Genomic DNA, 17919 nt, shown 5'->3' on the forward strand with positions numbered 1-17919 from the left:
AAAATAATCAGAGGGTTAGATAGTGTGGACAGGGAGAGTCTTTTTCCAAGTATGGTGACAGTGAGCACGAGGGGGCATAGCTTTAAATTGAGGTGTAATAGATATAGGACAGATGTCAGAGGTAGTTTCTTTACTCAGAGAGTAGTAAGGGTATGGAATGCTTTGCCTGCAACGGTAGTAGATTCGCCAACTTTAAGTACATTTAAGTCGTCATTGGTCAAGCATATGGACGTACATGGAATAGTGTAGGTGAGAAGGGCTTCAGGTTGGTATGATAGGTCGGCACAACATTGAGGGCTGAAAGGCCTGTACTGCGCTGTAATGTTCTATGTTTTATGTAATTCATGACATGGAGCTTGCTAACACCGTCTCAAGGGAAACTGAGTAACAAATGGTGGACCTGGTAGTGATATCCACATCTCACAAAAGAAGTTTTAAAATGTATGCACATTCATGAAACAACAACAAAAAATAACAACTGAACCAAGCCTATAACAAATACTGACTTCATAACCTGGGTCAGCTAACTGCCTCAATATCATTGAACAAAACTACTTTGCTCCTACCTCTTTCTCCATCTTTGGAACCTTCTTGTAGAAGACTTTCTCTGCATTGTCAATCCATACAACAGAAGGCTGTAACATACGAGCAACCTAGGTAAATCACAACCATCAGTAGGGTTAAAGTTAGAACAGATAAATACACACATTTGAGAAATTAAAAAATATAGAAAATAGGAGCAGTGAGTCTATCGAGCCTGCTCTGCTATTTATTGTGATTGTAGATGATCCTCTATCTTCTCCGTAGCACTTGGCACCTTTAGAAATCCATGTTCTTAAAAAAAGTATATTCAGTTATTTGGTTTCCAAAGCCACTCTCTGAATGAAGAAATTTCTCACCACATTCCATCCCAGGGAACAGTCTGGTGAATCATCATGGCATTATCTCTATAGCAAGTATGGCCTTTCTTAAGTATGGAAACCAAAACAGCACACAATATTTCTGCTGTGGTCTTACCAAAGCCCTGTACAGCTGCAGGAAGACTTTGTTGCTCCTGTACTAATTCCCTCTTGCAATGAAGGTCAACATACCTGCAAGTATGTTAAAACCTGCAAGTTCCCCTCCAACCAACTTGGAAATTTGTCACCATTCCTTCACTATCATTGGATCAAAATCCTGGAACTTCTTTGATAATATCACTGTGGGTGTATTTGCATTGGGTGGACTGCTGGAAAGGACTCGCCATCACTTCCTCAAAGGAATTTAAGGTGGGAAACAAATGCCAGCTTATTAAAAATCAATATGACATTGCTGTTTGCCAGAGCTTGCTGTGTGTAAATGGGCTGCCACATAGCCTACATTACTACACTGTAATGCACTTTGAGATGTCTTGAGATCATGAAAATGGCAACATAAATGTTATATTTCTTATTTATCTCTTGGGTAGTCAGTTTGTCATAAATATATGCTTGGCTGACTGAAATTAGAGAGCATTACAGACAGTACAGGCCCTTTGGCCCTCGATGTTGCACGAACTGTTGAAACCAATCTGAAGTCCATCTAATCTACACTATTCTATTCTCGTCCATATGCCTATCCAATGACCATTTAAGTGCCCTTAAAGTTGGCTAGTCTACTACTGTTGCAGGCTGTGTGTTCCACACCCCTACTACTCTGAGTAAGGAAACTACCTCTGACATTGGCCTGTATCTATCACCCCTCAATTTAAAGCTATGTCCCCTTGTGCTAGCCATCACCATCTGACGAAAAAGGCCATCACTGTCCAATGTGTCTAAGCCTCTGATTATCTTATATGTCTCAATTAAGTCACCACTCAACCTTACTCTAATGAAAACAGCCTCAAGCCCCTCAGTCTTATCTTGTAAGACTTTCCCTCCATAATAGGCAACATTCTAATAAATCTCCTCTGAACCCTTTCCAAAGCTTCCACATCCTTCCGATAATTATAAAGTCAGGTGACATCCCTGATCCTGTACACATTGGCAGTATGAAGGGTGACATATATTTTTTCAATAAATTTGTATTAGTGCCATTATGATTTTTTTCAACCCAACTCCTCACAGAATGTCGAATTTCTGGATTAGCTGCAAATGTGATGTATACGATCAGCTCACGTATTATCAAATAGTGTTATCGGGGAATACGTGTTTGGCCTAGAAATGAGGATTTCCAGTATTTCAAATCACTTCTGGTGTGTACTACCTTCAGGACAATTGTAAACAATGATCAAATATATTGTGCACTTAAGTATTTTTCTATGCTCTGCACTATATTCAGGAAAATTGTAAACAATTGTAGAATACAGTATATTGTGCCTTTAAGTATTTGCCTATTTTCCAATTTCCCTCAACTAGCAGATTGCTACTAGAATAGAGTTCCATAAATAGCTGCTAGAACATAAAATTGTAAGAAATAACTGCAGGAGTAGGCCAATTCAGTCTGTTCTGCCATTTATTAATATCATAGCTGATTTGATTGCTTCTTTTACTCCACTTTTTGCCCGCCCCCTTCCCCTCCCCCACAACACTTTAATGAATTAGGTGAATGATAAAATATAATACAGACAGTTGTGAAATGATCCATTTTGATTGTGCAGTGATTGTAACAAGGTGAGCAAGCTGGATCTCAGAAAATTAGTTGCCTGATTGGAGCTGTTAATCTGGTCCAAACAGGGAGCCCTGGCTGACAAAAGAAAAGGGAGAGACTCTGATAGCTGACTCTGATTGAGGCAGTATTAAAGTCAAGGACTGTTCATGTGTAAATAAAGGGCAACTCGGGGAGGAATAACAGCCGCTCTGGAGATATTTCTATTGGAAGTAAAGGGAACAACATTATAAGGGAATAACATTATAGGCGTAATTCTGAAAGGGGTGTAGGAATAGACACACCAGAGGGACATATGCACACAACCAATGAAGGTCGCCAAATGGAGAGTGGAGAAGGCAATTCTAAAAATTATTTTAGATCCGGGAGTTTTGTACATAGAGGTGTGCAGCATGAAAGCAAGGAAATCATGATGAATCTTTATAAAACGCTGTTTCAGTCACAACTGGGCACTTCCAGGCACTGTTGGAGAAGGTATGAGAGAATGTGTGGAAAGATTTGCTGGAATGGTTCCAAGGATGAGGGGCTTCATTTACATTGTTGAAGAAGCTTGGGTTGTTCTCCTGAGAGCAGAGAATGTTGACAGGAGAATTTTACAGAATCACAGAAACCTTATGGTGCAGGAGGAGACCATTCAGTCTACTGTATCTGCACTGGCTCTCCACATGAGCATTATGATTTTGTGCTATTCCCTTGCTGGTGTCTATATGATTGTATCTATTTTCTGATCAAATAATCATCTAATGCTCTCTTCAGTTCCTCAATGACCCTGCTCTACCACATTTCTAGATAGCGCATTCCAGACCTGAACCACTCATCGTGTGAAAGGTTTTCTTATTCTCAAATCACATTCGCTACTTTTGCAAATCATTTTAAATCATTTTATGCTCTCTCGCTATTCACCCTTTTACGAGTGAGAACATTTTCTCCCTATTGATCTAATCAAGACCTCCAGTGCTTTTGAAAGCCTCTATCAGATTTTCTCTTTTGGAGGCTTTCAACATCAATAGAAATCTTGACAGAGTACATATAAAGAAATTGCTCCCTTTATCAGAAGGACCCAGCACCAGAGGGCTGGCGATTCGTAAAATATTCACAGGTGAGGAAAGGTTGCTTGGACAGTGTGTGGCTAGGAACTGGAGTATTTTTCCTGAAAATATGGTGAATTTAAAATCAAATATGGCTTTGAAAAGTAAATCAAATAAGCACTTAGTATGGGAACATTTGGAGAGCAATGGGAAAAAACAATGGTAGGACAAGCTACGTTATCTTTGCAGACAGCTGGCATGGAATTAACGGTCTGAATGGCCTACTCCCATGTTGCAATCATTCTGTGATTTTAGGTACCTGCTATATTCCAGACTCTGATCAATGTGGCCACTCTGTGGTGTCAGAAGGTGACCTGGAGTTAAAGTATGACAGCTCGCTGCTTTACAGGACAATGAGATTCTCTGAATAATATCAATAAGTGTCTGGTGCAACCAACTCAGTGTGAACCAGTGTTTACTTTCTGGGACGACTGCCCAATAATGTTTAATAATCAAAAGCTGATGTTGAGAAGTTTGGCTTTTGACTTTGGCTTTGAATGAAGATCACTTTTCCCTTCGCAGTTAGAAAAGTTGGCACACATAGAATCAGATCTTTGGGCATAAATCAGATCTTTACTATTCTTAAATGCTCCACCCTGCCAGGCCTTGTGTTGGTCATCCTTAAACCTAGAGTATCTGAGTAATCATTCTATTCTACAATTGCCTTGCTGGGATCAGGTACAAACTCTGATGTAAGTATGGGACCTCCCTGTAAATATCTATTATTTGAAAAACTAACATGTTTAACATTCTTTGACACTGCCCAGTAGAACATGAATTTTGCACCTTTGTCTCCAGATAGCATGTTTTTAAAATTGTAGTTAGGCTTTTACATAGAATTTGTGGCATGTGCCTCAAGAATGGAGGAGTTGATCTAATACAGTTTTCTACAGTTACTTCTGATCACTTTTAGAACAGAAATGACAGAGGCATACAAACAGGCTGCTTGAATTTTTCCGTCAAAAATAATTGGAAAAGGGGGGGGAAAAGAACCTTTAGAACGCCTAATAAAAGCTGAGAGGCATGGGAAGATTGGAAGAAAACTTAGTTTGCAAGGGGTCTGAAAGTGAAGTTTCTATTTCCAGTAACCTGTGTAAAAAAAATAAAGCTATGAAAACATTCCTTTGCAATGAAGGAAAGGTGGTGACCTTCCACAATTCTTTTCCCGTTAAGTGATGTTATCTCTCATAAGCCTTACTGTGTCCATTTATGGATAGGATTTCAGAAGAGCAAAGACAGATCGGAAGAACGACAAACAATCAAAAACCTTGAGGCTCCGTTGAATGCTACAAATCTGATTATACCATTTTCAACAACCACTAAGTTTCTAATTTATTATTCTGTTCTTGACATACTTCAAATTGACATTTTAAACCAAAACAAGTTTTAAAAAAAACTCCATTGTGATTTGAGTCTATTCTAATATTTTGGACTCACTGTTAACAATGCCACAGAAGTCCTTCTCATTCACAATCAGACACTAACATGATGCTCACTTACAGATATTTAGTTATATATTTTACATAAAACCATTTGAATTGTTCAATTGAATTTCAAGCTTATAAAATTTGAAAGGACTAGACAGAGGAAATGCAGAAAGGATATTTCTGCTGGCTGTGGGATTTAGAACAACTGGACACAATTTCAGACTGTAAAAAAGCCATTTTAGACTAAGGAGGAATTTCTTCGCTCAAAGGGTGGTGAATCTTTAGAATTCTCTATCTCAGAGGGTTGTGGAAGCTCAGTTGTTGGACACAATCTGCCAGGCCCAGAGATGGTGACCTGAGAGCAGCAGAAAAATTATTTAAGATGGTATGTCTGCCACCTTCCTGCTTCTGGACAGAAAGGCTAAAGCTCCACTTTTGTGTCCTACCACAAATTAAGGCCATTCGGAGGTAAATTAATGAGCACTTCAGGTAGTCATCCTGCCTGGGCTGCCGTCATTTCAGTTTGTTACAGTTGTTAGTTGTTTTGTATATCTAGCCAAAATATCCGCCCTGCCACCCCCCCCCCCCCCCCCCCCCCCCCCCCCCCCACCACCACCCCCCCCCGACATCAAGTCCAAGGATGTAGGCTTGGTCTTTCTCATGTAGCTTTTCCTGCGATGTTTCGGTCTCAGATGCAGTTCCTCTGATTTGGACTCAGGCATGGGCAGCGTAGCGTTAGCCAGGCTGCATCCATCTTGGACTCTGAGGTCTCCTTATCATGAGAGAGAGGGAAAAAAAACTACAGTTTCTGCTGTTCTGAGGGACCTGGTATGTTTTACTCCTGCCTCATTTGCGAGGTAACAGCTTTCAGGTGATCCACGTGTTTGTTCAGGACTCTATCACCTACCCAAACTTTGTAAGTCACATCAACCTTGCATCGTATCCATACAAGGCTATTTCCATGGTTCTGGCACCAAACTTCATCCCACAAATTAAATTGTCTCTTTTGCTTAGAGAATGCCTGTAGCCTGCATTGACTTTCCTGCCGCCGTTCCATCCCCTCCCCCTAGGTGTGGAAATATCAGGTTTAAACTGGTTAGAATCTTCTCCCCATCAGCGACTCTGCTGGAACTATCCCTATTGTTGTGTGTGTGGTGGTCCTATAATCGAACAGGGACTGGGACACCCTGGTATCAAGTGACACAGTAGGCTGCTTCTTTAAGACTGCCTTCAGCATTTGAGCTGCTCTTTCCACTAGACCACTGACTGGTGGATGGTATGGAGCTGTCCTTATGTGCTGAATGTCACTTGACTTTAGGGAATATTTTAATTCCCTGCTGGTAAATGACATTCGTGGCCAATACATCCTGGAGTATTGTGAACAATGTTCACACCTTCTCAATTGTCGTCCCTGAGTTTGCCGAACAAACTTTACGGATGCCCAACTGCTTTGAATGGGTGCCCACAATGACCAGGACCATTGATCCCATGAAAAGACTGGCATAGTTGACAGGGTTTACCTGGCCATTCCCATGAATGTGTGGGTGTTACTATGGCAATATTTGTCCTTGTTGGCACTCTGGGCACTGCTCCACTAATGCAACTATGTTGGCATCCAACTCTGGCCACCAGGCATAGCTCCCTGCCAGCATCTTCATCTTGAAACCCTTGGGTGATCCTGGTGGAGTTTCGTATTTAGTTCACCTATCACTGCTATTTAGCTTAATAAATGTTCACAAGGTATGGCAGGAAAGCAAGCATGGTTTGTCTTGAGTGACACAGCGCGCGAGCCCACGTCCAACACCTCAGCCGCCCCAACCGCAAACCGTCCAATACCTCCCCCTGGCCCCCAACATCACCCCGCACACCGCACCTCCCTCCCCGTCTCCCACCCTCCATAACCAGCGCCCCCGCCCAAACATCACCCCTACCTGCCCCTGTCCAACATTGATCCCCGCCCACCCCCACCCCGTCCAGCACTGTCCCAGCCCCCTCACTCTGTCCAGCATTGTCCCAGCCCCCTCACCCCGTCCAGCACTGTCCCAGCCCCCTCATCCCCATCCAACACTGTCCCAGCCCCCTCACTCTGTCCAGCACTGTCCCAGCCCCCTCATCCCCATCCAACACTGTCCCAGCCCCCTCACTCCGTCCAGCATTGTCCCAGCCCCCTCATCCCTGTCAACACTGCCCCGGCCCCTTCATCCCTGTCCAGCACTGCCCCTAACCCCCTCATCCCCATCCAACACTGTCCCAGCCCCCTCACTCCATCCAGCACTGTCCCTGCCCCCTCATCCCTGTCCAGCACTGCCCCCAGCCCCCTCATCCCCGTCCAACACTGCCCCTGCCCCCTCATCCCCGTCCAGCACTGTCCCCAGCCCCCTCATCCCGGTCCAACACTGCCCTGGCCCCTTCATTCCCGTCCAGCACTGCCCCAACCCCTCATCCCCGTCCAGCACTGCCCCCTGCCCCCTCATCCCCGTCCAACACTGCCCCTGCCCCCTCATCCCCGTCCAACACTGTCCCAGCCCCCTCATCCCCGTCCAGCACTGTCCCAGCCCGCTCATCCCCATCCAGCAATGCCCCCGCCCCCTCATTCCCGTCCAGCATTGCCCCCGCCTCCTCATCCCCGTTCAGCACTGCCCCCTGCCCCCTCATCCCCGTTCAGCACTGACTCCCGCTCCCTCCCTGGGGCAGCCGGACTGGCCACCAAAAATAAGATTGCTGCTGCTGCCTTTGTGGGGTACGTCTCCAAACAGCGTACACACACACACACGTTTTACTGCAACTTTTTGACAGGTTCCACCAGTGCCCTGTACAGGACAATGTTGGAGAGATTTTATCTGGGTGGGGGGTTTAGGGTACAGTCTCTGTAGAAATCCAGGGAAAATATGGGGAGAGAGAGGACGGGAGGTCAGTCATTTGGAGATGGTGCCTGTTTAATCACTGTAAACAAAAGACGCAATCACTGCTGGAAACACGTTCTTTATGTAATGTTTCTATCTCCTTCGGATAATCCTATTTTCGGATAATTGGCATTCGGATAATCAAGGTTCCACTGTATTTGCAATGTTAGCAATAAAGCGTCAGTAGAGACAAACCATGCTTGCTTTCCTGCCATATCTTGTGATTGTTTGTTAAGCTAAGTAGCAGTGGTAGGTGAACTAAATACCAAAATCGAAAGGTTAGCTGTTCATCAAAAAAATCCACACACCTATTTAAAGTTGTTGCTATTTTCCAATGACTTCTGCTCAACGTGATTTAGCACATCATAAAAAATGTTTTGTTGCATTTCAGACCAACCCTGGTGGAGAATGTTAGCATTGACAAGTGATTTTCTTTCTCATTTTGGGCACTAGTGTTAAGATCAGGTGTTATTATGGTAGCTGCTGCTCAGACAACCACAGAAGTAAATACTTCTCTATTCTGCCGGAAACAGTAAATGACTACTGTTTTGTTTCAAACACAATGACTGATGCCTGTTTTAAAATCAAAAAAATGTGAATCTAATGTGTTAAATATTCACTAAGTATATCAGGAACTATATTCAACAGTGCAATAGCATCCTTTGATCATATCAGTCATTGTTGTGGTCTCCAAATGCGAACTGCTAAACCAGCACAGAGTAATTGTTGAATTAGAGGCAGTTTAAGGATCAATTATAACTTGTGAATTTGAGATCATCAAGAATTGTGCTGAGATGACTACAAATTCTAAACAAAACTCTGATTACTGTATTAATCTCAATACGGAATCCCAATAATTACATTTGATAAGAGAGGCTGGACACCGCACCAGTACAAATGAATGAACATTTACACCACAGGCACAGATATTAACAAGAATCCTGTCAAACTTTCTTCCCTCAGTTCCATTTCATTGGGATCTGACATCTCCAGTGATGGATTCTAGCTATCTGTATAATAGCTATTAACTCCTTATGTTACAACTAGTGGATCTCTTGATGCAGAGGTAGAGTGAGAGGTTTAGGTTCAAGTCTCATTTGCTCCAGAGGTATATAATAACATCTCCGATCAGATTCATTCGGGAAAGAACACTATTGATATTTGACCTCTAAAATTGAAGGTTAATTCAGTCTGGTTTGATGGAATACAAGGATACTGTACTCTATTTGCTGACTATGGAGTTTTCATGTGCTTATGGGCAAGGTCTCATCACAGTTGCAATTTCAAACATATCACAGCTAACACAGGAATGTTAATAATACTGACTATACCACTGTGAATTCTTCTATCCCCAGCCCAAACAGTCTGACCTCAGTAAGATCACAGCATAAGATACACATAAAAAGAAGTACAGAAAAAAGAAATACAAGACAGAAATAAGTGCAATTGTGAAGATAACAACAATAATCTATCCTGCCAAGAAGTTATGAAACCTATAACATTAGACTAACTTCTGAAGTGAATTATGAGCTTTATAAATTGAAATTTGATTCTCGGTTAAGTGTGGGGGAAATAAATGCTTAATATCTGTGTTCCATCCAGGAAAGTCTTTGTCTGGATGGATGTATGGATTTTCCTTGAACTGTTCACTTTTCAGATAGCTTTTTAAATTTGACTGGTTCCACATAATGTAGGCATTTATTAGTACTAACTGTATTAATTAAGAGTTCACATATAAACAGATTAAAGGCTAGATAATCAATAACCATGTTATTAAGATAAAATGAATAAGGGGAAGACCTCTGAAGGTCAACAGAGAGAGTTAAACTCCTTCATTTGTGAGGATTGAAAACATTTTATATTAATTTCCTGCACTATATGACTTTGACATTTTAAACTTTATGCATGGAATTTCTGTGGAGTTTGGGTCAAAAGGAAGTGTGCTTGGAGTCTATTCTTAACCATTTCCTCTTCTGGAGGGTGAGATTAGTGGCAAAAAAATGCCTGTTCACATCTTGGGATGCCGTTACAATTGACTTGCCAACAAGGCAAATGCAAACTGAAAAATTGAGTACCAAACTGTGGATCCTATTTTCGTAGGAAAGTTGTATTGTTTATCTGCACCATGTACATTAATGGCATGAGCCACACAACACATTGTCTTGGGGAGAACGGTAGCACAGACGTTGACAATGTTCTCCAAAAGTATGCAGTGTCGACAAATTGTAATGTCAGTCAGAGCATAAAGCAGATTTAATTGTACTGTTCCCATTTTCAATCTTGCTGCTCCATCTAATGCTCTATTTTGTACATGCATTGCTGAATGTTGTTTAGCAGCTAAAGGCATGGCTCCGATCACTACAACTGGACTGCATCATCAGTGTGATCAAACTACATGGGACAGTAATCTGATAGAGAATGGTTCTAGTGAATTCCAGCTCAATCATACCTCTGTAAAAGTAGAAATGATTAATAAATGTTCATCAGTTTATGTATGATGTTTAGTCCTCATCTGTCTGAGGCTCTGGGAACCTACTTGTGATAATTGTGCATGAAAGGGAGTTGGTGCTGATGCAGTAAAGGACAAGCTACACAGAGGGAGGAGAGCATGGAACAGAGAGAGGAGAGGGTAGATCAGAGAGAAAAGGGCTCACTGCAGAAGGCCTATCGATGCAGTGGCTTCGGGAAGCATTTTCCTTCTCTCCACCTAAGTCTAGAGCACTGAATGCATTTTGGGCACTTGTGCGAAGGGAGTGCTGATGGAACTCTGGCACCCCTTCCAACCAGACCTGCAATCTCAAAGACTGTGGCGCCAGAGGCTGGAGTGATGACCATAACCCCCAACTTCTTTGGGCTGGGATCTTTTCAGACCTGGGTAGGTGGCACATGTAGCAACTCCCAGTTCACCATCCACTGCAGCATCAGAGAGGTGAAAGGTTTTCTCTTTGCCAAGATAAGGGAGCTCATTGTGTTCTCTCTGAACAGATGAAAGCAGTGGTGTGTCCTTTCCTATGTTACAGGGTGCTATCAACTGGACACACATCTAAATGCTGAAATCTACCATAATATAACAGTTCATATTTGATGAACATGCAGTTAGTGTATGACTATTCTGGTGTACCTCAGGAATTCTACCAGCCAGTTTCCTGCTCCTTCAGTGTTTCAGCAACATTAAACACAGAGAATGGTTGCTAAGTGACATGAACTATATAACAGGTGAGGTAATGGCCTAGTGGTATTGTTGCTGGAGTGTTAATCCAAAAACCCAGGTAATGTTCTGGGAACATTGGTTCAAATCCTATCACAGGATTTTATATCACAGGATGGTAGAATTTGACTTCAATAAAAATCTGGAACTCGGAGCCTAATAATGACTGAATCCATTGCTAATTGTTGAAAAAACCCTATCTAGTTCACTAATGCCATTTTGGGAAGGAAACTGCCTTCCATACCTGGTCTGGCCTCAAGAACCACAGCAATGTAGTTGACTCTTAACTGCCCCTGGGCAATAAAGGTTAGGCAATAAATGCTGGCCTAGCCAGTGATGTCCTCATCCAATGAAAGACTTACAATTTGAAATGTAGTCACTGCTATAATATTAATGTTTAGCTCATGATTCAGCTTGGGAACCCAATCTCATGTGGCTTAGTACGTATGATGTGAGCAATTCTGGCATTTAAAACAATATCGAGCAAATCACTGGGGTGAGTATACAGCAGCCCTTCAGCTCTCACCAAAGGCTTTAGTGTGGTTCATTATGTATCTTCCATAAAGTGGTCATCATGATGGCACAGCCCATGTCACTAGGGAGCTCAGGAGCAGGAAAAGGAGAGAATGTAGGAAAGTTATCAAGGAACAAAGGAGGTTACAGAGACATGCATGAATTCTAGAGTAGTTATAATGGGGAACTTTAATCATCTGAATTAAAGGCCTAGTGTAGTCGTATAAAGGGCAGAGAGGAACCCAAGTTCCTAGAATATGTTCAGGAGAATTTTCTACAGCAGTATGTTGCCAGTTCGCTGACCACTGGTTCTTGGAAATGAGGGTGGAAAAAGTGGAACAGTAGATAGGGGAACATTTAGGAACAGTGATCATTAAAGCATAAGGTTTAGATTGGTTATGGAAAAAGTACAAAGAATAACACAGAGAAAGAAAAAGTAACTGGAATGAAATCTACTTCAATGGGCTCAGAATGGTCTTGGGCCTGAGAACTGGAATCAGTGATTGGTGTGAAAAACAGGAACTGACCAATGTGTTAAATTTAAGAAGAAATTTGCTGATGCATATTCCAGGTGCAATCCTGCAAAGATGAATGATAGGACAAACAAATTTGTAGCTTCCTGGAAGACAAGATACAAAAATTAAGATAAAATTAAGTAGAAAAAGTGTTAAAACAGATGTGATGTGGATAATACAACTGAGAACCAGACTATTTATAGAAAGTACAGAGGGGCGTTGAATAAACAAGAGATACTGACATTCCTGCGGTGTTCTACTGGCATACAAAAAGCAAAAGGAGGATTGGGTTCAAAAAGGAGCCAGATGAAGTGTATGCATGAAGTGGATGGAATGAGACCATAAGACATAGGAATAGAAGTAAAGCTATTCGGTCCATTGAGTCCACTCTGCCATTTAATCATGGGTGATCAGCATTTCAACTTCACTTACCTGCACTTTCCCCGTAGCCCTTAATTCCGAATAACTGTAGTATTAAATTGAGGTTTTTAAATTTGCTCTTATCAAGAAAGTAGCTTCTGCCCAGTTCATGGTTTGAAAGGGATGGAATTCAGACCTGTCTGTTTGGCTGTCTGTCCTTAAAAGTGATATGGCACCAAAACCAAATAAGGCATATTCAAGAATACTGAAGGAAACTAATGAGCTGGGGGATGGGAACCAAATGAGGAGGTGAGTGAACAGTAAGAAATTGTAACTAAAACCTGTAAGGAACTAGATACTGAAGTTAATGTGACTAAGGGGAATAGTAGGCAAGGAGCAGATGATGAACGCAAAGGGACAGGTGGTCTGAGAGACATTTGTTTTAATGCAAGAAGTGTAGTAGGTAAAGCAGATGAATTTAGGGCTTGGATTAGTACCTAAGAGTGTGATGTTATTGCTATCACTGAGACTTTGGTTGAGGGAAGGGCATGATTGGCAACTAAATATCCCAGGATATAGTTGCTTCAGGCAGGATAGAGAGGGAGGTAAAAGGGGTGGAGGAGTTGCATTACTGGTCAGAGAGGATATCACAGCTGTGCTGAAGGAGGACACTATGGGAGACTTGAGCAGTGAGGCAATATCGAGTTTTGAGAAAATTTGTAGCCCAGGTTGAGGTTTTGGATGTAGGTTTGCTCGCTGAGCTGGAAGGTTCTTTCCAGATGTTTCGTCACCCTACTAGGTAACATCTTCAGTGGGCCTCAGGCAAAGCACTGCTGAAAATTCCTGCTTTGTATTTATATGTTTGGATTTCTTTGGGTTGATGATGTCATTTCCTATGGTGAAGTCACTTCTTGTTCATTTTCTCAGGGGGTGGTAGATGGGGTCTGACTTGATGTGTTTGTTGATAGAGTTCTGGTTAGAATGCCATGCTTCTAGGAATTCGCATGCATGTCTTTGTTTGGCGTCCTAGGATGGATGTGTTGTCCCAGTCGAAGTGGTGTTCTTCCTCATCCATATGATTAGATTACTTACAGTATGGAAACAGGCTCTTCGGCCCAACAAGTCCACGCCAACCCGCCAAAGCGCAACTCACCCGGACCCATTCCCCTACATTTAACCCCTTCACCTAACACAAAGGGCAATTTAGCCCTTTGCTAAATTTAGCATGGCCAATTCACCTAACCTGCACACTTTTGGACTGTGGGAGGAAACCGGAGCACCCGGAGGAAACCCACGCAGACACGGGGATAATGTGCAAACTCCACACAGAGAGTCGCCTGAGGCGGGAATTGAAATCGGGTCACTGGCGCTGTGAGGCAGCAGTGCTAACCACTGTGCCACCATGCCGCCCAATGTAAGGATACTAGTGAAAGAGGGTCATGTCTTTTTGTGGCGAGTTGGTGTTCATGTATCCTGGTGGCTAGTTTTCTGCCTGTTTGTCCAATGTAGTGTTTGTTACAGTACTTGCATGATATTTTGTAAATGACATTAGTTTTGCTTGTTGTCTGTACAAGGTCTTTCAAGTTCATTAGCTGCTGTTTTAGAGTGTTGGTGGGTTTGTGGGCTACCATGATGCCAAGGGGTCTGAGTAGTCTGGCAGTCATTTCTGAGATGTCTTTGATGTAGGGGAGAGTGGCTAGGGTTTCTGGATGTGCTTTGTCTGCTTGTTTGAGTTTGTTGCTGAGAAATCGGCGGATTGCGTTCATTGGGTACCCATCCTTTTTGAACACAGTCTGGCGATTTACAAAATGTCATTTACAAAATACCGTGCAAGGACTGTAACAAACACTACATTGGACAAACAGACAGAAAACTAGCCACCAGGATACATGAACACCAACTAGCCACAAAAAAGACATGACCATCTCTCACTAGTATCCTTACATATGGATGAGGAAGGACACCACTTCGACTGGGACAACATATCCATCTTAGGACAAGCCAAACAAAGACATGCACGAGAATTCCTAGAAGCATGGCATTCCAACCAGAACTCTATCAACAAACACATCGAGTTAGACCCCATCTACCACCCCCTGAGAAAAGGAACAAGAAGTGACTTCACCACAGGAAATAACATCACCACTGGAAATGACATCACCAATCCAAAGAAACCCAAACATATGAATACAAAGCAGGAATTTTCAGCAGTGCTTTGCCTGAGGCCCCCCTAGTAGGGTGACAAAACATCTTGAAATGAATCTTCTAACTCAGCGAGCAAACCTACATCTAAGTGAGGCAATATGGTGGAAGTCAGAAATAGAGGGTGTGGTAACAATGTTGGGGCTGGACTACAGACCTTCCAACAATGAGTGTGAGATAGAGGTTCCGATAGGTAAACAGATTTTGGAAAGATATAGGAGCAACAGGTTGGTGGTGATAGGAGATTTTAATTTGCCCAACATTGAGTGGGATTCATTTAGTGTTAGAGGTCTAGGTGAAGCAGAATTTGTAAGGAGCATTCAGGAGGCTTTTATAGAGTATTATGTAAATAACTGAAGATTGTGGTACTGGAAAAGCACAGCTGGTCAGGCAGCATCTGAGGAACAGGAGAGTTGCTTTTCGAGCATAAGCTCTTCACCAGAAAGAGCTTCCTGATGAAGAACTGATGCTCAAAATGTCAATTCTCCTGCTCTTCGGATGCTGCCTGACCAGCTGTGCTTTTCCAGCACGACTCTTCGACTCTGATCTCCAGCGCCTGCAGTCCTCACTTTCTCCCAATATGTAAATAGTCCAACTTGGGAAGAAGCCATATTGGACCTGGTGGGGAATTAGCCTGCCCTGGTAGTTGAGGTTTCAGTAGGGGATTACTTTGGGAATAGTGATCACAATTCCATAAGTTTTAGAATACTCATGAACAAAGATGAGAGTGGTCCTAAAGGAAGAGTCCTAACATGGGAGAAGACCAATGATAACAAAATTCAGCAGGATCTGGGGAACGTGGATTAGGAGCAGCTGTTTGAAGGTAAATCCACATTCAATATGTGAGAGGCTTTTAAAGGGAGTGATGGACAGACATGTCCTGTGAAAATGAGGGATAGAAATGGAAAGATTAGGGAACCATGGATGAGAGGTGAAATTGTAAGATTAGCTAAGAGGAAAAAGGAAGCATACATAAGGTCTAGGCGACTGAAAACAGAGGAAGCTTTGGAAGAATATCGGGAATGTAGGACCAATCTGAATCGAGGTATTAAGAGGACTAAAAGGGTCATGAAATATCTTGAGCAAACAGGGTAAAGGAAAATCCCAAAGCCCTTCATATATAAGGAGGAAGAGGGTAACAAGAGAAAGGGTTGGCCCACTCAAGGACAAAGGAGGAAAGTTATGCATGGATTCAGAGAAAATAGGTGAGATTCTTAATGAGTACTTTGCGTCGATATTCACCGAGGAAAGGGACATGACGGATGTTGAGATTAGGGATAGATGTTTGATTACTCCAGGTTAAGTTGACAAGAAGGAAGGAAGTGTTGGATATTCTAAAAGGCATTAAGGTGGACAAGTCCTCAGGGCCGATGGGATCTATCCAGGTTACTGAGGAAATAGCTGGGGCTTTAATAGATATCTTTGCAGCATCCTTTAACATGGGTGACGTCCCAGAGAATAGCTAATGTTGTCCCCTTGTTTAAGAAGGGTAGCAGGGATAATCCAGGTAATTATAGACCAGTGAGCCCAAAATCAGTGGTAGGAAGCTGCTGGAGAAGATACTGAGGGATAGGATCTATTTACATTTGGAAGAGGGAAGTCATGTCTTCCCAACTTAATAGAATTATTTGAGGAAGTGACAAAGTTGACTGAAGAGCGAAGGGCTGTACATGTCATATACATGGATTTCAGTAAGGTGTTTGGTAAGGTTCCCCATGGTAGGCTGATGAAGAAAGTGAAGTTGCATGGGGTCCAGGGTGTACTAGCTAGATGAATAGAGAGCTGGCTGGGCAGAAGGAGACAGAGAGTAGTAGGGGAAGGGAGTTTCTTAAAATGGAGAACTGTGGCCAGTGGTGTTCCACAAGGATCCATATTAGGACACCTTTTGTTTGTGATATACATAAAAGATCTGGAGGAAGACATAGGTGGTCTGATTAGCAAGTTTGCAGATGACACTAAGGTTGGTGGAGTAGCAGATGCTGAAAGGGACTGTCAGAGAATGCAGTGGAATATAGATAGATTGGAGAATTGGGCAGGAAATAACAGATGGAATTCAATCTGGGCAAATGTGATGTGATGCATTTGGAAGATACAATTCAAAAGCGAACTATACGGTAAATGGAAAAACCCCAGGAAAATTGATGTAGAGGGAGATCTGGTTTATTGTACCCTGAAGGTGGCAACACAAGTCGATAGAGGGGTCAAGAAGGCATATGGCATGCTTTCCTTCATCGGACGGGGCACTGAGTACAAGAGTTGGCTGGTCATGTTATAGTTGTACGAGACTTTGGTTTGGCCACATTTGAAATACTGTATACTGTTCTGATTGCCACACTACCAAAAGGATGTGTATGCTTTGGAAAGAGTGAAAGGAGGTTCAAAAGAATGTTGCCTGGTATGGGGGGCATTAGCTATGAAGGGAGGGTGAGTAGATTAGAATTATTTTCATTAGAAAGACGGAGGTTGACGGGGGACCTGATTGAGTTCTGTAAGATCATGAGAGGTATAGTCGGGGTGGATAGCAAGAGGCTTTTTCCCCACAATGAGGGACTCAATTACTAGGGGTCATGAGTTCATGGTGAGAGGGGAAAAGCTTAAGGGAGATATGCGTGAAACATGGGTGGTGGATGCCTGAAATGTGTTGCCAGCGAAGGTGCTGGAGACAGGCACAATAACGTCATTTGAGATGTATCTAGACTGATACATGAATGGGCAGGGAGCAGTGGGATACAGATCCTTAGAGAATAGGTGACAGGTTCAGATAGAGGATCTGGATCAGCACAGGCTTGGAGAGCCAAAGGGCCTATTCCTGTGCTGTAATTTTCTTTGTTCTTTTCTTTGAAGTGACAATGGATGTTGCAAATACGCCAAAATATGCCATTATTTCTCAGACTCCGGATTAGTGCCAGAAGATTGGAAAATTGCAAAAATGACAATCCCTTTCAAAATAAAAGCATAAACAAAAGACCAGCAATTACGGCTTCCTTGGTCCATGCCAAAATGCTTCATTAAATCTCCGTAGGCTTGCATATAACCACTTTGATAATGAAGAAGGAGGCAATTGAGATATTTCATGGG

At 42.6% G+C, this 17919-nt stretch overlaps 1 protein-coding gene across 2 annotated transcripts in view; it reads right to left on the reverse strand.

The window, feature by feature from the left end:
- The window catches only part of iqca1 (IQ motif containing with AAA domain 1), a 155043-nt gene that overhangs the window by 16153 nt on the left and 120971 nt on the right, over positions 1 to 17919 (reverse strand). For both annotated transcript variants that reach the window (XM_072578749.1, XM_072578748.1), the window contains one exon: positions 567 to 653. In XM_072578749.1, the coding sequence (XP_072434850.1) occupies positions 567 to 653 (87 nt within the window). The remainder of the gene's footprint in view (positions 1 to 566; positions 654 to 17919) is intronic.

Source organism: Chiloscyllium punctatum, chromosome 10 (assembly GCF_047496795.1).
Source record: "Chiloscyllium punctatum isolate Juve2018m chromosome 10, sChiPun1.3, whole genome shotgun sequence".
NCBI lineage: Eukaryota > Metazoa > Chordata > Chondrichthyes > Orectolobiformes > Hemiscylliidae > Chiloscyllium > Chiloscyllium punctatum.